Raw genomic sequence first — 21,691 nt, forward strand, 5'->3', positions numbered from 1 at the left:
TGCTGAACTAGTCACTGATTGGCATGTTTTGTTGACGTGGCAAAACCTTACTAACTCTATATTTATATATTTGGAGTTTGCATGTTCTCCCCGTGGTCGTGCAGATTTTTCTCCGGGTCCTTCCGGTGTTTCCCTCCACATTTATAATCAACATCACACATTTTTTTTGGCTGCTATTAATTCCCACGTGATACGCCACTTCGTTGAGTTTCTGAAAAAAGGACTATAAAGCTCAGTGGGTCTTACCTGGTTAAAAACAATCTTTCGTTTTGAAATATAAATCAAATATAAGCCCACGGGTTCAATGTGAGACACCAGCTGAGAAGGCTCCTGTCGAGAGGGTTGTGTGCGGTTGAAGCCGTATTGTTGGGTGCACGCTCGTGAGAAAGGATGTTGCCGTGTGCAGTCAAGTGGGGAAACGAATGTGGCCTACACGAGCAGCGTTCAAGCCGTGTAATTAGTGGCGAGGGAAAGCACTGCGCTGGAGAGAGCATGGGCGCTTGAGTGTCGCCACTGGAGCGTGCTCCGTTAAGACATCTCTACACAAATGCGTTGTATCAGTTCTGTTTAACACCTACGTCTTCAGAACTGCAAGCGTCTCTTGAGGTCGCCACAAGATTGACTCGACGAACTACCTGGGACGTTACAAAAGCAACACGTTTCCAGTGTGTGCTGGATGATCGCACCTGTAATGCTCGCCATTCTGTTCCCACTTTAGCCAAGACGTACAGGACACGCTGAACACGTGCCACCACAAACTCGAGAAACATTTCCAACAATGTTTACTGTACAATGTAAAAAATATACTAACAATATGTACAGAAGCAGGAGCATCTTCAAAGGTACATACACAGGTTTGGGTAAAAAAAAAAAAGAAATGAATGTCCGGCTTCCAAAAATGCATTTATACAAAGTTCTCACGCGTTTGACGTGTAAATGCGGTGGCTGTTAAATAGTTATAAAATATTTTAGGCTCGGAGCGGGCATACTCAGACATTACAGTAGGACGCATACCGATCGGATTTAGGACATGAGAATCACAGGAAGCGTGGGGTTATGCGTCGTGGTGCAACATTGCCAAATCCAAACATCACTCCACGACACGTTACAATCTGGTCGCTTCGTTTGCGTGACAAACGGTGACTCACCAGGCTGCCATCTGGTGGCTCAATGGTAGAGCAACCGGCTCGCAATCAGAAAGTTGCCACTCAAGATCTTGGTTTGGAGATTGACTGTTGACGGCCCATCATCCCTCCGGGGTGACTAAAACGAGCACTAATTTGCGGTAAAGTCAACAATGATTATCCTGTGGATAAACGCCCCCCACCATAGAAATGTTGATATTCCACCACTGGCTCTGCAAACGAGCAATGCGGGGGTGCAAGGGGGGGGGGGGGGGGAGCGTGAGCATACATTTCTCAATGCTCATTTGAGCAGCAGGAAATCAAAAAGACGCCACAAGCTGTTTGCGGAGGGTTTTTTCTCTCTCGTTTGTCACGATGCCAGATGTTGACAATGTGGCACAGTTGGAGCGGACTACGAGAGCTGGTGATAGCCCTGCCGATGGCTGACACGTGCGCGGAGATTGAATTCTTGCGAGGGTGCACCACGTCGCTAACACCGTCCGCTGAAGAGCGGACGCAGAATGCAGGACATGCAATACATCACAGTCTCACGCACGGCAGACACGCGATCGCGGACACACGGGGCACAACACGGTGTGTGAACAAACCACAGAGTGTGTGGACAGTCTCTCAGATGAGGTTGGCAGAACTTTCACAAGCTACCGGAATAAATTAATGCGAGCGGTGCGCAGAGCAGTACTGAGTGAACCCCACGCTGCAGTGATGTGCAAACTAGCACCAGTCATACTGCTTATTGCCAAGTGTACAGTCGTGGGTGGAAGGTCTCTAACATTAAAATTAATATACGTCCAATTTCAACGCTGCCACCTTGTTTCAGTCCAGTGTATACTCTACTGTGATGCCCCAGTGGCGTAGCCATCAAGATGTCCAGGCGGTGCACGTGATGACAAGCCGCTTTCGTTGAGCTATCATTTGTGGCGAGATCGCTTCTGAAAAAGAGCTATGCAAGCTCAGTGGGCCTTACCTGGTAAAAAAAAACAAAAAATACAATTTAGTTTTTTTAAATATAAGGCCGTGGGCAGGGCCACTCAACGTGAGACACCAGCCAAGAAGGCTTCTGACGAGAGAAACGCGGGGTTTTGTGTGCGGTCGAGGCGCAGGGCTACGAAGGGGGTGGAACGTCGCCCCGGGGTGCGGTGGGAGCCGTTTGATGGCCTGCACCCCGGGGCCCAAGCCAACCGCGGCCACTACGCCGCTGGAGGTCGCCTCCTGCTACGAGTGCCACCTCGCATGCACGCCTTTCACGATCGTCCCCTGGGGACTACACGCAATGGAAAGAAAATTGTAGAATGTCCGCATCCCTATCCGGGGTGTCGTAACAAAACGTCTTCGCGCATACAGTGCATAATAACATCCTCCTGACTGAACGTTTAAACGTGAGATTCTTGTCCTCGCTTCGGTCTCGATTTCATTTTAATCCGTCATCGTTGAGCTCCGCTCCCGGATCCTGCTGTCCATCGCACCTCGTCGTGAGCTTCTCCCAGTTTTGCCGATTGCTTTGGCAGCCGCTGAGCAAGGGCGCGCACGCTGGGAACACGCAGCTGAGGGCCTGCGGGAGGGTGACGCGACGGGCAGTAGAGACATCAGAACGATACAAACGCCTCCTTGTCATAAATAACAAAACAACCAAACAGCACAGCTGCGTGTCAACAACACCGCACTGAGGAGGAAACAATACAGTGCATAAGTACAATAGGCGACGTATAGGGCGCTCTCCTCTCAAGAAGGGCCGTTGCCTGAAACGTTGCCAATTCGATATTTTTCCCGCTTTACGGCAGTGCTATTGACGAATGCGTTGAGTGTTTTTTGTTCCTCGAGAGTCAAGATTTACGAATCCATCGCTTACATTTCTACATGCACCTGACCACGCGCTCTGCGGTGCGGCTCTCTCCGCTCGCCAATTTTTGTTGGCTATCAAAGAGGGGGGAAAGCACACGGGGGGGAGGGGGGGGGGGCTAGCGGTTCGCAGCGGCATGCGACGGGGGAGCCGGGGGTCGCGATGGTGGTGCCGGTGGGGGGGGGGGGGGGGGGGGGCTGTCCTGTACCCCCCCCCCCCCCCCGCCCACTCCCTGTCCATGTGGAGGTCGCCGTGCTGGCTACGGACGGCGGGGCCGTTGGTGCCAGGGAACGATGCCGCGTGCCGCCGTTCTCCACGAACGACCGCCGAGGGGGGGGGGGGGGGGGGTTGCCTCAACACCGGCCCCTCCCTTAGTCTCAGAAAGCGTTTTGAGTTTTTTTACAACAAACGCTTTGCCCGAGCGAGATTCGTCGTCCGGTCCTGCCCTAGCCACTGGTGTGTTATTTTAGTTTTTTGACCATACGCGAGTGAGGGATGCACGGATGCGAAAAAAGATCAAACGCAACTGAAATGTTTCGTGGTATTAAGGGAGGAAGAAGCGAGGCGCCGTCCACGGCCCCATTGTTGAGCACGGAAGCACGTGGCATTGTTTCCCTGTCTGCTCCTCTCATGAACAAATAAATCGCACTCGCCCGACACGATCGTCTTTACGTGTTTCTCACTACCAGCCTCCACCGGCGAGTACAGTACGAACTCAGTTATAGTTTTATGTTGCATAATTATACGGTAATTCATTGCTTGAGTTGTGTGTGAGTTTAAAGGGGCCGTCCATAAATGACGTCACGCGATTTTTGACCACCCCCCCCCCCCGTCGTCATACGGCATCACAATAAGTCAGACCCCCCCTCAAATATGACATCACAAAGCTCTGCCCCTCCCCCCCCCCAAAAAAAAATCTATAAAACATGCTTCAAATCGCTTTAAACTATTATCATTGTAGTGCGTATTTAATGTGGCGCTACACTCTGATGTTGTAGAAGAAAACATTAATTAAAAAGTCTATTTAATTAAGCAGAACGTGTTGTCTATATTTATTGAAAGTTGCGCATTTTGATGTGACGTCACATTTCTCAAACTCCCCCCCCCTCGTCATATATCGTCACAAATGTCTGACCAACCCCCCCCCCCACCCCCAAGGTGCGTGACGTCATTTATGGACGGGCCCTTATGTGCGTGTGTGCGTTAGTGAGATAGCAGTGAAGAGACTGGGTCTGCGGAGGGCGTCTGAAGGTGTCTTTGTGCTCTGTGGAACGCATGCCCCGTGCAGGCGAGTCGAAGTTGCAGTCCTCACTCACGCGCATTATATCGCTCGACGATTTAGAGGTGAACTCGAGATTTCATTTTTCTTTCTCTGCAAGTCAAGTCACTTTTGATCACTTTCCAAACTCACAGCTCCCTGATGCGTTTTCCAGTTGTACTGGGTGTACCAGTTGTACCGGGTGTACCAGTTGTACCGGATGTACCAGTTGTACCGGATGTACCAGTTGTACCGGATGTACCAGTTGTACCGGATGTGCCAGTTGTACCGGATGTACCAGTTGTACCGGATGCTGTTCCCCATAAGGGCGCCACGGTGGCAAGATGTTGACTACCTCGCCTCGTATATAGGAGGTTGTTGGTTCCATCTCGACTCTGACGATGCCTGCATGTTTGGAGTTTGCGTGTCCCTTTGCCCGTGGTCACGTGGATTTTTCTCCGGGTCCTCCGGATTTTCCCTCCACATTTGGAATCGTGAATTTAGAGTATTTGGCTGCTATGCATATTTCCACATGATAAACCACTTCAATCTTGATTTGAAGCTTTCGTGACTGCAGGAATCCATACTTCTTGGTTCTTTCGGTAAAGTCACGTGGGTATAAACAATAATAGATCACGACGTCAGCAGTCCTCTTGCCGTGTTTGTTTCACACCTGATGACGGTTGCTTGTGTTGCGACCGAAACGTCGTGATCTATTAATTTTTATACCTACGTGACTTTACCGAAAGAACCAAAGAGTATGAATCACTTCGTTGAGCTATCATTTGTGGCCAGGTTGTTTGTGAAAAAGAGCGATATAGATCAGTGGGCCTTTTCTGGTTAAAACAAAAAAAAGTTTGTAAAAATAATAATAATAATAATGCCCGACGAGACTGAGACACCGCCGGCAGTCTCGTGGGGCAAAACGTCGGACATCATGCCGAACAACATTCGGTCGAATCCAAAAACACATTGGAGTGCCGTACAGCACAATCACACAACCGGCGCAGTGGCATCATTTGAACTACCGTACCTCATAGAGGGGCAGGCAGATCCCATCAATGAAACCGACCTGGATGGTTGGAATTTTATCCCTCTTCTCCCGGTTCATCATATCCTGCCAGAGTCACGCACAGTGAGAGGCACAAACGCGCCACCGTTACACCGTCGTAGTGCGCGGTGATTACAACCCCGCGTCACGCGCACAGTGGACGAGCGTCCGCTTGCACGGGAGTCTGAGGCGGTGGTCTCAGAGCTCTCCCTCCTCGCTGTTGCTGGTGGAGCTGGCCGATAGCAACAATACGTCAACCTACGAGAGTGAAAGGAACTCAACTTTTTGCTGGCGGTGGGACTTTGTGGGAGCCAATACAGAGTGGAACTCACTCCATTCTACATTATGGGACCTCCTTTGATTCGAAGCTTTCGTGACTGCAGGAATCCATACTCGTTGGTTCTTTCGGTAAAGTCACGCAGGTATAAAATAAAATAAATCACGACGTTTCGGTCGCAACACAAGCGTCCGTCATCAGGACGCTTGTGTTGCGCCCGAAACGTGATTTATTTTATTTTATACCTGCGTGACTTTACCGAAAGAATCAAAGAGTATAGGCGTTAAGATGTTAAAACACCAAACTGAAACATTTTACGAAGAATCATGTCTGCATTAACCACAATACTTGTGGTCAGAATGCAAAAAGAAAACATGCGTATCAGAGTAAGTATCAGAGTACGTTTTCTTTTTGCATTCTGACCACAAGTATTGTGGTTAATGCAGACATGATTCCTTGTACAAGGTTTCAGTTTGGTGTTTTAACATCTTAACACCTGTTTTGTTGCCAGAAAAAAGGGGGAAAACCTAGTCTCACTCCATTCTGTGACACAGAGACCTCAAAATGACAAATACTATTGATGAGTGTTGAAGCCTAAAGGCAGCTGAATTGACACAATCACGTGCATAGATATTGCAATGTTTGCATGTCAAAAAACAATGACTCAAGGCTGAGTCATTGCCCATAGTGGATGGACTAGCTGGACTTCTCAACAAACAAGAACGGAGCGTTGTGTGGAAGTTTACTAGGTTTGTTTTCTCTTTCATTTGTACCTGATGATGGTTGCTTGTGTTGCAATCAAAACGTCTTATTCTGTTATCATTTAATTAAATTTATTTCTACGCGACTGTACCGAAAGAACCAAAGAGTAATTCCTGCAGTCACGAAAGCTTCGAATCTAGTTTACTCAGTTACACATGCAGATATTGAGATTTGACTTAGCATTATAATTAATAGAAGATGCATTTTCAGTATTTAATTTACGAATAATATTTAATTAATGTTATCGTTATACCCATGTAATTCGCCAACTCAAAAAATCTGCATCACGGGTAAGCCACTGCACCTGGGTCAGTGTCTAAAACAGGGGCCTGTGTGTGTGTGGGTATGCGTGGGCCTTTCGAGCCTTTTTCCCGAGATTTGACAGCGATGAAGAGAGAGGGAGGCAATTACCGTGGGCTCCACGTGCAACTCCTGCCTCTCCCTGTCACCTTGATCGAAAAACTCGGAGGCGACCAGCTCGGCGATCTGTGGGAACATGGGAGAGACAACGGCCGCACGCAGCGTTTGTGCCAGCTCACAAGTGCCCGCCGGTAAGACACAAAGCGATGTCTCGTCCCCGTGTCAGCAAAACCATGAGAGGCGTGGACCCAACGATGAGCACAAACATGACACGCACTTTCTATTGGTGAAGCTTCGTTCCCCAGCGCGCGCGTTCAACGTTAATCTACGTCTCCCTGTGGGTGTGGGGAAAATTCACGGTTGCGTGAAACCCTTTGGGCAGCCTGCTTCTCTCAGACTCTGTGCTTAGCCTCAGACCATATCCATTATATACACCCCTCTGCGAACTTCTGCAACTGATGTTATATGTTTGTGACCATCCCTCATGATCGTGCTATGTTACAATCCATTTCACTCCTGCACTTGAGTGTGGTGGCGATATGTTGACTACCTCGCCTGGTATGCAGGAGGTCGTGGGTTCGATCTAGACCCAGACACCTGCTGCTGTATATTTAGAGTTTGCGTGTTCTCCCTGTGGTCACGTGGGTTTTTATCCGGGTCCTCCGATTTTTCCCTCCACATTTAGAATCAACATCACGCGTTTCGAGTATTTGGTTGCTATAAATGTCCACATGATGACAAGCCACTTCGTTAAGCTATCATTTGTGACCAGGTCGCGTCTGAAAAAGAGCAATATAGCTCAGTAGGCCTTACCTGGTAAAATAAAAAAATATAAGTTTTTAATAGTAGATAGTTCAATCTTATCCTCACTCTCCCCAGAGGTTATATTCTTGGGAATGTTCCCACGTTTGGCGACCACTCCGATGTTTTTTTTAATTTTAGTTGAAATTCTGACCACCGGCTGCCACCCCATTCTTGATGTGTTCCATACCTATGATGTCTCTGATTGGATCGTTCTCTGATCCATTTGCTCCTCTTTCTGTCGCATGTTTCAGCTTTCAATCAGTTTTATTTGTCAATGTGCATGTTTATTTCGTCAGTAATATTCTTCGTAAGGCCCATTGCCATGTCACATATAAACATTACGTAGGTTTTCAAAAAGTACCCGACAATCTCCAGATTTTTCACAGATGTAAAACCGTGAATAAATAATTGAACAATGCTGCTGCCCCCTCCCAAACGTTTATCTCGGTTGGCACCACAGACTCTTAGCACCCACTGCCGCTTCACCCTCCAGCCAACACCACGGATGACGGATTAGTAAGATTTCGGTCAAACACGAACAATGTGCTTCCCTGCACTAGGCCGCCGACGTTCTGTCTCCCCCACTGCACCGCTGTGAACGTGAGCGGGGCGCCCATGCTCGGGATGTGAAGCGAGCGCAGGAAGGGATCCATACCTTCTGCTGCACCGGCCACGGCTTGGTGATGGCAGAGACGTCGCACGCAGTCATCATCATGGCCCTGCCAGGGGTTCATAACGCAGCAGCGCTGAACGTGCGAGCCTGACGTCGCGCCTCGCATTCGCGACTTATTTCTATGGTTCATTAAGGCATCCGCGATCCAAAAATCCCTGTGCCTTGTGTGTAGACTCCACTTAATAATATATGCAGTGGATTGTCACAGCCCTGTGTTAAGCTACTGCTGGATGATGGCCTCTCTGTTTAATTTTCAGTCGTGGGGGTGTTATTGACCATACTTCACCATGCTGGTCGGTGCGGGTCGGCGAATGGGGGGCTATAGGACCGATGCAGATATCGCTTAACAGCAATGTTAGCCAGGGACAGGAATCTAACTCAGGTTGCCAGGTTTATCGTGCGGTGCGCTAACCACTGCACCACTGCTCTACCCCCACCACTACATGATCGCGTTTAGTTGTATATAGCACTGTCGTTCAAGTAAATTGCATCTCACAATTGCCGAGGAACCACAGAAAGCTGCAAGGTGTCCTCTATATATTAAGATATTAAGATGTATTCACCCAATTAATGAGTGTTTATACATTGACAGTAGTTAATGAAAACGCTTTCACGAATTCATGAAAGCCTCATAGAGCCTCAATATTCTTTCAGGAGGATCCTGGGATGTTATGTAAATAAATTTAAGGAGTTTTCCTTTTACTGTGCAGAAGGAAACTGAAGAGTGGCGAAAATCCTGAGCATACGCGGGGATAGCAATCGTAGGTCCAAACAGATAGGTTCATGAGCCCATTTGCTGTACTCAGTGTGTTTTTGAATCCCACAAATTCATGAGCCACCAGCACTTGCCCCTAAAGTTCTGCATTTATGATTTTTGCCATGCTTGTCTAGCCAGGAAAGGCTCACCGAGTCTCGAGACTCTCAAGATAGACCTTCCTTGTGTTTCACAGGAGGGGGTAGTGTTGCTGTGTGAAATCCAAATTGAGCAATTTCCAGGTAATTTTTCGGCATTGCGATATACTTTGGCCAATACCAGTTTCTTTGTATTATTAAATCACAGCCAAGTGCCACCGTGTGCCACCCCATGCCACCGAGTGCCACCGTGTGCCACCGTGTGGCACCGCGTGCCACTGAGTGCCACCGTGTGCCACCAAGTGCCACCATGTGCCACCCCGTGTCACCGAGTGCCACCGTGTGCCACCGTGTGGCACCGCGTGCCACTGAGTGCCACCGTGTGCCACCAAGTGCCACCGTGTGCCACCAAGTGCCACCGTGTGCCACCCCGTGTCACCGAGTGCCACCGTGTGCCACCCCGTGTCACCGAGTGCCACCGTGTGCCACCATGTGGCACCGCGTGCCACTGAGTGCCACCGTGTGCCACCAAGTGCCACTGAGTGCCACCATGTGCCACCAAGTGCCACCGTGTGCCACCCCGTGTCACCGAGTGCCACCGTGTGCCACCGTGTGGCACCGCGTGCCACTGAGTGCCACCATGTGCCACCAAGTGCCACCGTGTGCCCATGTGAAGTTGATGACATTGAACAAAAAATGTGACTTTTATTCACTTTGCTTCCCAATTTGCATTTATTCTACGTTCATAAATTTCACGTAGACTGCTTTTACGCTTTTACCGAAGTAGCTTGCGGTGATGTTGATCTTCAAGGTTAAAGGTTCCGTCCTTGACGAGAGAGAAAAACTCTCCCCGATTCCTGGCAAGGCAGAGCATGGGTGGCACCAATCAGAAAAGCCTATTTGCATTATGCCTGTGTTCCACTCGCGTAAATGTTTACATAAATTTGTGTCACAAATTGCATTTGTAAAGTCTAACTTAGAGGAAAACAGTCCAATGTGCACAGTATTTATATAGCACATCAGTGCAACCGCAACTCGTGATGCTCTACAGATAGTGTGGATGTTTCTGTTGTTGAGGCAATCGTAGGAAGAAAAAAATAATCGAGCGTGGACTTGAACAGGGCACGGAGTCGACAGCAAGGACAGGAAGTTCTAGACTGGGGCAGCAGAGTAGAATGAGCGACCTCCCACTGATGAAGGTCAACTGGGGGATTCAACAAACACACCTGGTAGGCTGAAACGGAGAGTATGTGGAGGGAAGTAGTGCGAGATGAAAGGGGAAAGGTAGAAGAGGGTGTGGAGGGGAATGAAGTGAGATGGGAGGGGAGAGGTAGGCAAGGGTGAGTCCATTGAGGATCTTGAAGATAATTAGAGTGCAATCTTCAAATTGATTTGCGTTTGATTTGGGGGCCAGTCGAGGGATTATAAAATTAGGTCTGATTTATGGGTGCGAGTGAGAAGTCTGGCAGCCGCATTTTGGATCATCGGAAGTTTCAAGATGAAGAGTGTGCGGAGCCGGTAGAAGAGAGAGGTACAGTGGTCGAGTCGGGATGAGGTGAAGGAAAGGGTCGGGGTCTCAGTGGTAGCCGGGGTGAGCAAACGGTGGAACGGGAGATGTTGGGCAGGGAGATAGGTTGTTTTTAGGGAGATAGGTTGTTTTTAGGGAGATAGGTTGTTTTTAGTAAGGTTTGTATTGAGAATTCTTGAGCATTAATCCAAAGTGGTTACATTTCTACTTTCCACTCATGTATCCAGGAAAGCCACACCGAATCGTGGGACCCTGATTCAGGTGGGTTTTTATTTTCAGACGTTTCCAGCCAATTAATGATGGGTGCTTATTGTGATGTGTACGTGCAAGCGAGCGTGCCGTTTGCCCATGACACACAAGCTCACCTGCGTGTGTGTGTGTGTGCGTGCGTACTTGCAGTAGGTGGCCAGGTCTGTGGACAGGATGGCGTGCTCGATCATGCCCACGGCCGAGCGGTACTCCTGCACGGAGAGGCTGCTCAGCATCTCGTTCCCCTGCCACCGCCGCCGCCGCGCACCAACCCGGCATCACATATGGTGAAATCACATTGTTCCGTTGTTTTCATGTGAACACATTTGCTCAGCGCTGGCCCAACATCCTACGATTCCAAGCGACCAGCAACAAACAGCACTATTAACCTTTTCCCGATGACGTACATTTACGTTATCAAAACGAAAGTGGATGAAAAGCTAAAATAAAATCGCTTTATCAGTACCGAGGCTCCCACAAGGCCATACGGGAGGACGTGTGGCATAGTTTGGCAATAGCGATCATTAGAGTGTGGTCGTGTCGTTCCAGTTCTCTGCGGTGAGTACAATGTAATTTTTTTCCAAAAAGTATTTTAGAACAAAACGATTTAGGTACACAGAGGATATGACAGGAGGGTTGACATCAGTCCAAACACATTACGGATTACAGTGTAATGGAAACCTATCTAAACCGAATATTTCAATAAACCGTCTTAATAAACTCTACAACCGTGGTGTCTTCCTATGCTCTGAGAGCTCTAAGAATCAATGCCCATTGGAGGAGAGGCAGTGTAGGGGTTCTGTGTTTGGCAGTAAGCTTCCTCCCTGCCCCTTAGTTTGGCACTTAGATGCTCCAGAGCGGCATTTTTTGGAAATTGGCCTATTCCAGCAGTGTTGGGGGGAGCGTGGCTCTTCCAGCTGGCTATAATGGTGCGTTTTGCCATAACATTGAACATTTGGAATAATGTATTTGCTTTCCTGGAAAGGCCTTGAGGTTTCAACCTCAACAAGGACATTTCTAGTGAGTTTGAGATGCTTGTTTTGTGAATGTAGTTAAAATAGAAAAATGTATCATTTGAAAAAAACACGTGTTAATATCTGGACATTCCTTAAAGGAATCGTCTGTATTTGAGGGGTGTCCGGAAACATCTCGGGCAGCTGGGGGAGGTTGTTTTGTTGAATTTGGCTCTTCTTTGGTTAGTGAAGTAATTGCCATAGTTTCTCTGAGGGGGGCTGAGTGAAGATTTTGTAGCATACTAGTGCAGATTTTGTCTCTTTCGGAAATTCCTACTGTGGCACCATCAAGGGAAGACCAGGTTTTGTTGGTTTTTGGTCGTGGTACAGAGGCTTGTTTTGTTAGCAGAGCGTAGGTGACTGATAGCTTGTTTTTTTGTTCAAGGTCCATGATCCACTCTGTTGTTTGGGTGGCAGTCAGGTTCAGAGATCGTTCCTTATCCCGCAAGGCCACTCTGAGTTGGGCATACCTAAGAAATTGGGAAGCGGGTAAGTGCTATTATGTGTATAAGTCATGGAAGCGTGATCTTTTTCCTTGCGAGTCTACTATGTTTCAAATTAACCTTACGTTTTTATTTTGCCATTCCTGCTATATTATGGGCTTCTTATTTTGAGAGATGGATTTCCCCATCTAGGGGGAATGCAAAGCTAGGCCTCTTGGGTATTCTAATTATTTCTGGAGACAACTCTAGTTTCGCAATGCAACCCTTTGAAGACAACGGCGCTCCGCCTCTCCAAATAGAATGAAGGCTGAGCCGCTCGTGCGTCCCGAGAACGGGAAAAGGGGTTAAAGTGGATGGCTCTCAACCGTGTCCAACAGCACATTCTCCTTTTCCTCCACAAACGGAAGTGTGAACGTGGTGAGATGCAAACCATCGGGCGTATTCTGGTGGTACAAGCGGTCTCCCCTCGGTTACCATGTCGGATGCCGTGGAATGGTTCACAACATTAAACGTACAAGTGTGGACTGTTGCTCTTTTTTGCACGCCATAAGAAGGAAAAAAAAAGAATACCTGGCAGTTCGCTTCTTGACTTGGGCAAGGTTACGCAAGCTTCACGAAAAAAAGATGATGGGGGGGAGAGAATTCCGCATGCTCCCGTGTGCCCCCAGAAGCCCCTCGTGCTCTCACCGGACTGTTGAGCAGCATGAGACACTGGTCAAAGTGGTGGTGCTCCAGCATGGAGTGTCCGTAGAGCGTCGCCAGGGGGTGGTCACTCCTGCTGACCGCACAACGAGCCGAGCGTGACTTCAGTGTCTAGCCAGTTGGTGATAGTTCACGCAGCGGTAGCGTTCTGTTATTATGCACGAAGGCGACGCGTCGCTGCCGAACACTTTGCCGTGGATGAGTTTAATTCGCCTTTGGACAAGAGTCGGTAGCTCAAGAGTTAACGTGTGGAAGTGGGCCTACTCGAGCAACCCACCCACTCACTCACTCACCCACTCAATCACCCACCCACCTACACACTCACTCGCTGACCCGCTCACTCATCAACCCACTTGCTCGCTCACTTGGAATGGGAGTGGGCAGGTCAAGAACCAACACAGAGAAATGGGGCTACTCTGACAATGTGGCGCACGGCTGTGGCTGCAGTGAGACACGGACCATGTGAAGGAGCCATTGTAAGGAGGACCTCACCAGGGCTACAGACCAGGCCACATCATCATCAGCCATGATCTATACAAAGCCGGCCACATCATCATGAGCCTGACCCTGAATAAACATTCGACTGTGGTGGCAGGATACGAGAAAAATAAGAATGCCCCGTGTCTGTTTGTGCCATTATCCCCACTGAGTGAGTTGGTGCAGAACAAGGGACATGACAACGGGAGCCCTGCTGCATTGCTGGGTTTAGGGGCTGGGGCTCAATACTCGCTCGTGTTTTTCCCTGGAGGATCATGAATTATGAGTAGGGGCTGGCTCTGGGGTGGCTGGCATTGAAAGCGATGGTCAGGATTTGCTTGGACGGTTCAATAAGAGAAATGCCAATCCAGAGCAGCGCAGTGGCAACACTCGTGTTTCGCAGCAAGGAGGGCCTGGGTTCGATTCCCGACTCGGCGCATTTCTGTGGAGTTTGTATGTTCGCCCCCTGTTTACAGGGTTTCCTCTGGGTTCTCCGATTATTCCCATAGCCAAAGAAAACATGCAATGTAACAAAAACATTTAAAATGAAGGTTTATTAAAGGCAATGGCTTAGTCACACAGTATACTAGCATCTCCACCGAGTGAAATGGGTGGAGCAGAGTCTCCAGGAATGAGAAATGCCCTCGGGTCTTACTTCTTGATGTAGGAGTTGTTGAAGCCCCGGTGGTCCAGGTCGTGACTCAATGCGGCGATGATCAAGCACAGCATCTCGAGAGGGGTCAGCACGTTCTGCGGGACGCGGGCGTGGGAGGGGCCGGAGCGCCCGTCACTCCCTTCGTTATTTGCCCACGCTCGGCACAGGTGAGATCAATCGTACACGCACGATCCACACACAGTTTGCGTGTAAGGTCCCTTAGTGTGTACAGGTGGCGAAATGTTAACTACCCCGCTTGGTATACAGGAGGTCGTGGGTTCGATCCCGACCCTCATGCCTATAGATTTGGAGTTTGCATGTCTTTCTCCCCGTGGGCATGTGGATTTTCCTCCGGGTCCTCCGGTTTTTCCCTCCACATTTATAATCATTATGCGCTCAAAGTATTTGGCTGCTATAAATTTCCACATGATAAGCCACTTTTTTGAGCTATCATTTGTGGCCAGGTAGCCTCTGAAAAAGAACGATATAACTCAGTGGACCTTACCTGACAATAATAATAAATTAATTTTGTATGTTGCAGGCTAATTGAGATAGTTCAGCCCATCATCCCTCAACAGCTGTCCTATGGGTACAACTGTTGTAAAGAGGAGATGAGCACCGCCTCAATGCTCATTAGAGCGGGAAATCTCTCTTGACTTTGGAATTCTTCTTCTTCTTCTTTCGTATGGCTGCTGCTGTAGATGCAGCTTCGGTATGTTTGGCCAATGGCAGTTACATTGTCCGCTGTTTTTGGCTATGCAGAACAGAAGGAGAACATGCACATTCCACACTCTCCCACACTCTCACACACACGCGACAATCACACACGCACGTGGTCAAGCCAGATAAACCACGTCGTCGGGAGTAGCGGAGCGTATCGCCATGACGTCTCCTTCGTATTTGTGTAATCCGTTGTATGGCCTGTTTTGGATGACCACAGTCGTGCATCAGGAACTTTGGAGATAATTGACACTAAAAGTGAATACATTTCACTCGTGCAAAGACGATGACCAACAACAGAGCTGGTTACCAGAACATGCACTGTGTCACTCTAGGTGCTGGTGACAGTTGCTTGGGGCATCTATTATTGGATTCAGGAAACGTTCGTTTCCACGAATTAAACGAGTGCCAATAATATTGCATCAGTGGCCGTAGCGTGAAGTAAATAACTGGCCGAATAGACGAGAGGCTCTTTTACATTGTGCAATTTTTGTTGGGAAAAAAAAATCCACGGCTGAAAAACTCCCGCAAGGTGGCACAGCCTCATGCCCCCCCCCGCCACCCCCACGTTTGTTGACACTCGCCGTGCGGAAACATTTACACAGTCACAACAAAAAGCTTCACTGAGCTACCAAGCTGCGTCGTTGTGTGAGCGCGCGCACACACACACACACGCGCCGAGGTTGAGACATTGGCACTGCAACGGCCCCTGCACACACCGGCGCCGACGTAGAACGTACCTGAGCCTGTCCCGTCACGAGCACAGTGAACATGCACTGGCCCGTGTTGAAGGCGTGCCGCCAGTTGTGGTAGGCAATGTTCCTCCGGTAGTTCTTTCTGACGCTGAGAATCCATCGGCAAGCGACCTGAAAGGAGGTTGAGATATTTTTTTGTTTTTTACTGCGCTGGATGTAAAAGTGTTTCACTTGCACTCAACGCGACGGGGGGGGGGCATTGCGCAGTTGCATTTCGGCATTGTCTCTTTTCATATTCTTGATGCACGTTCTCGCTTTCAGACTCGTGAAATTAGCACGAGGCTCGCAGTGCGTGTCCTTGCTTGATGACTCGTAAGTACGGAGCCAATGGTAGCTGTGACACTGAACATGATGCTCCCTGCTAAAAGTATAAGAGATCTTCTTTGGTTCTTTCGGTAAAGTCACGTAGAATGAGAATAAAATAATAAAATAAAATAACACGATAAAATTCTCACGACGTTTCGGCCACAACACAAGTGGCCTTCTTCAGGTGAAAGGAACAGACCTGTCGGGACGACAGAGCTTCAATGAAAGAATCAAAGAAGATGAATTCTTGCAGTCACGAAAGCTTTAAATCGAAAAGTATGAGAGATCTTTCCCTTCTGATTTAAAGCTTTCATGACTGCAGTAATTCATATTCTTAGCTCTTTCGGTAAAGTCACGTTGATGACGACCGTTTGTGTTATGGTCGAAACGTCGTGAGAATTTTTATTGTTTTATATATATTTTATTATTTTATTGTTTTCCTTCAACGTGACTTTACCGAGAGAGCTAAGAATATCTTTCCCTTCGTTTACTTTTCTGGGCATTGATCATAATCACGTGCTGAGTTCACAGGTTCCTTTGTGATATATGATAAAATATCCACTATAAATGATAACGAAGCCGTCTTTGGAAGTACGAGTTGCTCCTATCAAAACAAACGAGTTTAGGAAGAAGAACATTGAAGATGGGATGTAAAGTGGATGTTGTCGCGTGGTAATGTTTAGCACCCTGGACTTGTAATCCAGAAGTTTCCTGTTCGACTCCATGTCTCGGCACAGCTGCTGACACAACGGCATAACTTTATTAAATTCTCCCCACCGCCTCTGTCCACCCATGCGGTATAAATGTCGATCGGCGGGTCGAGGTAGAGTGTGGGTAACTCTCACCACCAGAGGTCCGGCCGGTGTAACAGTGAAGGCCAAGATACCATCTGCAGGGGTTCTCTAGAGCAGTGGTTCTCAATATTTTTCGGCTCCTGTGACTCCCTAGTTGAATTTTGTTTCAACTGAGAAACCCCCCTTGCCCAACCCAACGTGGTTCTGAGAAATTAATGTATAAATAATGGACATCGATATTTTAACCAATTGTCCATTTTGTCAGGTATCCAAACTAGCTAATAACTGGAAGCGAAAAAAAAAGCAACGGATGTTCTGCACGCGTGACGTAATTTGTTTGAACTCGCCGGTTACTCGTGGAAACCCACATTGTTTACAATCAGTGAGTTTAGAAAATTATCCTCTATCGTTCTAGGTTACCATATTGATTTAAATGTTATCGTAGTTATTTTATATTGGCAAATTCATACATCATTATTCACCAATGACTCTCACGCATGATATCATTTCACACATTTTTTATTTGCCTCATGTACCTCCTGGGACATTTGCACGTACCCCCAGGGGTACCCCCCGGTTGAGAACCACTGCTCTATGGAGTTCCCTCTCTTGACGGCCCTTTTTCCAGCAGTGGTGGGGAGCAAGCCATCGCAGGGCTGCCCCTTGACCTCTTCTATCCAGAACATCCTGCGAAAACTAACGTGCGGCTTGCAAAACGCAGCGTCGCTCACCTCGTTAGGTATGGAGAACGTCTGCAGCAGCGAGAGGTCCAGGAGCATGCGCAGGGAGCCCACGGCAGTCAGCTCCTCCGCCATACCAAAGTCACTGAAGGTGAAGTCCAGGAGGTTGAGCGACTGGGCCGAAGGCACCGACGTCGTCTGTGGGAATGAAGAGGAGAACAACTGACGGGCTGCTCCTGCACGGGAACAGTCAAAAGCCACGGTGACTTCCTGCGCAAATGAGCACAGAGGCGGCACTCACCTCCTGTTTACAGCCCTGAGACAGCGCTAGACATTCCACATTCCTATGGTGGCAAGTCCATCCACAGTACACCCACTTAAACGTGAGGTGTTGGGACATTACGACAGTACACCCACTTAAACGTGAGGTGTTGGGACATTACGACTAAATCACCCAAAATGTGCCCATATCCCATCGGATCTTAGAAGCTAAACGGGGCTAAACCAGGATGGTACTTGAATGCGTGACCACCGTGCATAACAGGAGTTATAGGTTGCGGCTACCAGGTGGGCAGCAGAAGGCAATACAGCTAAATCATTGTATGTACAGCTCTGCTCCTGCATACATTCGCTCTGCGTCTTCACCAGTCCGCGTTGATCAGCGCGTGGTGTAATCACCCCCATGACCCGTTTGGCAGGCGGGTCTCATCCAGCAGTGGATTTACTAAATGGCTGGTAAATGTGCATATGAGCTGCATGGCGATCTGGGTTCATTACCTGCAGCTTGGCACATTCGTCCTCGTGGGCAATGGCGTGGTATGACAGCACCTGGAGTCAAACACAGCATACACGTTACTGCTATGACTGCAGTATGCAACAACTGCTATGTATCATTAATACGGCTACCATTACAACTACTTTATTCTTATTATTACTAAGGTCGCTTACCCAGGAAAGGCCTCATCGAGTCTCAAGGCTCTTTTATAGGATGGTCCTGCCAGGTTTTTGTTCAGTCGTGTGTCATCTTGCTGTTGTGTGTGATCCCAATTGAGTAATTTGCAGGGTAATTATTTCAGCTTCGGTATGTTTGGCCAATACCAGTTACATTGTCCGCTATTTTTGGCTATGCAGAACAGGAGGAGAACATGCACACTCCACACACACAAAGACCAAGATCCCCCCTATAGCCTAAACAGACTGTTGGGGCAAGTGCTGTGAGTTTGCACCTATGAAGGTCGGAATGGCACACGAGGGAGTGGGTGGCCAGAACCATGCCCGACCACATTTGTCTCCCCAGTGGCGATGTTTACACACCGCACCAGGTACTCATTTGAGGCCGAGTCGACCTAGGGGAAGCCCAGGACCGTTTCAGGTAATTATCACTGGTGTTGGCCATGCACAGGAATCGAACTCGGGTCACTGGTTCGGAGTGCAAAATTCAATCTAACCCCTACACAACCGCTCTCGAACAACAACAACCGCCATTCGCCACTAAGTGGTGGTGACGTCACCACGGCGCTTGTGCCAGGCTATGTGCACGTTAAGGCCACGTGAAGTATCGACCACCCACTGGCAGCAGGTCACGGGGTAGACCCAGGTGCCATGGGTCAACTGACTGAGATGACTGGCCAATGCACCACCTGTGCCCCCTACTGTGTCAACTTGCTGTGTTTTAGCCGCCCGGCGCTCCGCTCATTCTTGTGAGCGTCGCTCCTCTGCCCTCCATTGTTGTTGGAGGGCGAATACCTCCAACTGCCCAATAGCATCCTTCACGAGCCTCCTCCACATAGGCTGATATTGACACCGCTGGTACCAGTCATCGGCAAGTCCACTCAGCTCCACATCCTCCTGTACCACATCACTCCATCTCTTCTCTAGCCCATGCCACGCCCGTTTAGCCCCCTCTATCCGGATTAACAAAAGCTGTTTAGGCACGCGGTGGCTGGGCATGCGGGCTACATGACCCAGCCAATGCAGCCTTGCATGCCTGAGGAGCTCACCGATAGGACTTTGTCGACATCTTTCAAATATTTGTAAGATCCTCACACAATCCAGCATGGTTAAACCCAGGATGGATCGTAGGCAAGCCATTTTAAATGTTTATAACTGGCAAAGATGTTCCATAAGTGGGGGTCCACGTTTGCAAGCGTAGAGAAGGGAGGGCATTACCGTGGCCGAGAAGACCTGAAGCTTCATGTGGAGCGACAGCTTCCACACAGCGTTACGCAGCTTGACTGATTCAGAGTGAGACCTCTGCTGTCAAACCAGAGCCGGTCATGAGCACACTGTCCAGGTATGGAAAACTCTCCACTCTCTCCACAACTGCCCCATCGCCATTGGGAGTTGTGGGGGTGGAGTGTCTGATGGTACAAAATACCCAGGCAGGTGCTTAGTTTTGGTGGGGCTGATGGCAATGCCCCACCTTTTAGTAGCACGCTCCAGGTTCAGCAGCAACACCTCCAACTCCTCCTCTGGGTGAGCAGCAATTACCAGATCATCGGCATAGATAACATGGTTGACCAATAGGGAGCCATCGCTTGACCGCACCCGAGCATCGATCAGCCTCCCATTGTATTTTTACCAGATGGAAATTCCTCTGGTACAGCCATCGAAGGCTTCAGGAACTATGTGGTCGAAATAGATGTTAAATAATGTGGGAGCCAGTGGACATCCCTGTCGCACCCCAAGGTGAACAAGGAATGACTCTGACTCCCGGCCGCGTAGTTTTATCCGGGCCTGCTCACCATTATAAAGGTCTTTAATGATTGTGAGCAGAGAGTCAGGGACTCCAAAAGCACAAAGAACAACCCAGAGCCCAGGCCTACTGATGGTATATAGGCCTTGACACACTCACTCGCACACATAAACTCACTCGCACATTAAGTCACACTCTGCAGAACAGAGGGAGAACAAACTCCACGCAGAAATGTGCTTGAGTCAGGAATAGAACCCAGGCCCTTCTTGCTGCGAGGCAAAAGTGTTACCACTACCCCACCCTGCCACCCAGCCACCCACATTCAGTTGCTTAGGCACCTAAAGCACAAACACTTCCCCAAGCTCCGAATGGCTTTGGCTGTTGATCATCATCATTGTCATCAGCCATAGTCAATCCACCGCTGGGCTAAAGGCCCTCCCTAAACCTGGAGGAAACCCATGCAGAACAGGGCAAGAATACACAAACTCCACACACACAGAGAGGCGCCCCTGTCTGGGGTCGAAACCCACCTCCAGCGTCACGGTCTGCTTGGCCACGGCGCGCGCCACGGCCTCGTACATGCGAGTGTTACGAATGGCCATGCCGCAGAAGATGGCGAAGGCCTCCACGAACTGCTCGTCGTTGCGGTTGAAGGGGCGCACCTCGCCCGCGCCCTCCTCCAGCTTGTTCACCAGCTGGCACACGCCTGTGGGCGCACGCGGGGGGAGCCAACTCTGAGAGTCCCGGCACAGGACGATGCCGTGGAGCACCGCCGGCCGCCCTCGTGTGTAGAGTTGCGTCCGATGTCAAAGTGATTTCTCGCTCGAATGTGCATTGAGCTGCTGCTCAGCCAGTGGTGGAATTTTCACGTTGATATCTCATGGCCATTCCAGTTTTGCAAAAATCACCGCGCGGGTTTAACGTTGCCCTTCAATTTTAGTCTCCAGCTCGGCACGCACAGTCAGAGAGTGAATGGACCGCAGTGCAACGTTGAAGGCCGTGAGTATCTATGTATCTTGAACTTCTTTTGCACCGTACGTAGCCGACCGTGCTAATCGGAGGTGCGGGGGAAGGACAAAAAACTAAACACCAAAAGCAGTTCTAAAGAAATTCGTTTTCGATGTATGTTATTTATAAGTACATAGCTCCAGTGGCTTCCTAATCTCAGAAGGAAGAGCGTTCCAGACAGCTGCAGAAGTACATCTGTAAGCGCGCGATGCGATGACCGTCTTTGTTCGATGGAAAAGCCAAAACTGCTGCGAGCATGACTGGATTTCGCATGACTGTTTATGCTCCTTGATGAGATATGGCAGGGGCGAGTCTATCCATAGGACAACCACTGTCGAGCTCCACACAAAGTGGTACCAATTTTATTGACCCTATACTGGGATGGACTGATTGAACCCCCCAACCGGGATCTGAACTCGCGACATTCCGACTGCGAGCCACACACTACCGCTGAGCCACCTGGCCGCATCTAATATATACTGTCAGTGTTTTTATAATATCCCCTGTAGTGTGTGTTTTCATAACACGAATTGGATCAAACGCGATGAATGTATCAGGGAACACATTTTTTTTTCTAATGCGGAAGCAAATTGAATATAACGCGATCGAGTGAACAGAACTACGTCACGCGAGTAGGAATAAGCGGT

The 21,691-nt window shown here is 49.0% G+C and overlaps 1 protein-coding gene across 2 annotated transcripts in view; it reads right to left on the reverse strand.

Moving 5' to 3' along the window:
• Nucleotides 1–765: 765 nt before the first annotated feature.
• PDE5A (phosphodiesterase 5A) overlaps nt 766–21,691 on the reverse strand; it is a 43,517-nt gene continuing 22,591 nt past the window's right edge. Inside the window, exons 12-23 of one of the 2 annotated variants that reach the window (XM_032949468.2) lie at nt 20,567–20,742; nt 18,119–18,169; nt 17,393–17,539; nt 15,547–15,672; nt 14,087–14,181; nt 12,940–13,030; nt 10,941–11,041; nt 9,799–9,876; nt 8,150–8,213; nt 6,742–6,816; nt 5,274–5,357; nt 766–2,694 (exon numbers count right to left, since the gene is read on the reverse strand). In XM_032949468.2, the coding sequence (XP_032805359.2) occupies nt 2,554–2,694; nt 5,274–5,357; nt 6,742–6,816; nt 8,150–8,213; nt 9,799–9,876; nt 10,941–11,041; nt 12,940–13,030; nt 14,087–14,181; nt 15,547–15,672; nt 17,393–17,539; nt 18,119–18,169; nt 20,567–20,742 (1,229 nt within the window). In that variant the 3' untranslated portion in view covers nt 766–2,553. The remainder of the gene's footprint in view (nt 2,695–5,273; nt 5,358–6,741; nt 6,817–8,149; nt 8,214–9,798; nt 9,877–10,940; nt 11,042–12,939; nt 13,031–14,086; nt 14,182–15,546; nt 15,673–17,392; nt 17,540–18,118; nt 18,170–20,566; nt 20,743–21,691) is intronic. The other variant, XM_032949469.2, reaches the window with a different exon arrangement.

This window comes from Petromyzon marinus, chromosome 8 (assembly GCF_048934315.1).
Source record: "Petromyzon marinus isolate PM22_M1 ecotype Great Lakes invasive population chromosome 8, UKy_Petmar_22M1.pri1.0, whole genome shotgun sequence".
Taxonomy (NCBI): Eukaryota; Metazoa; Chordata; class Hyperoartia; order Petromyzontiformes; family Petromyzontidae; genus Petromyzon; species Petromyzon marinus.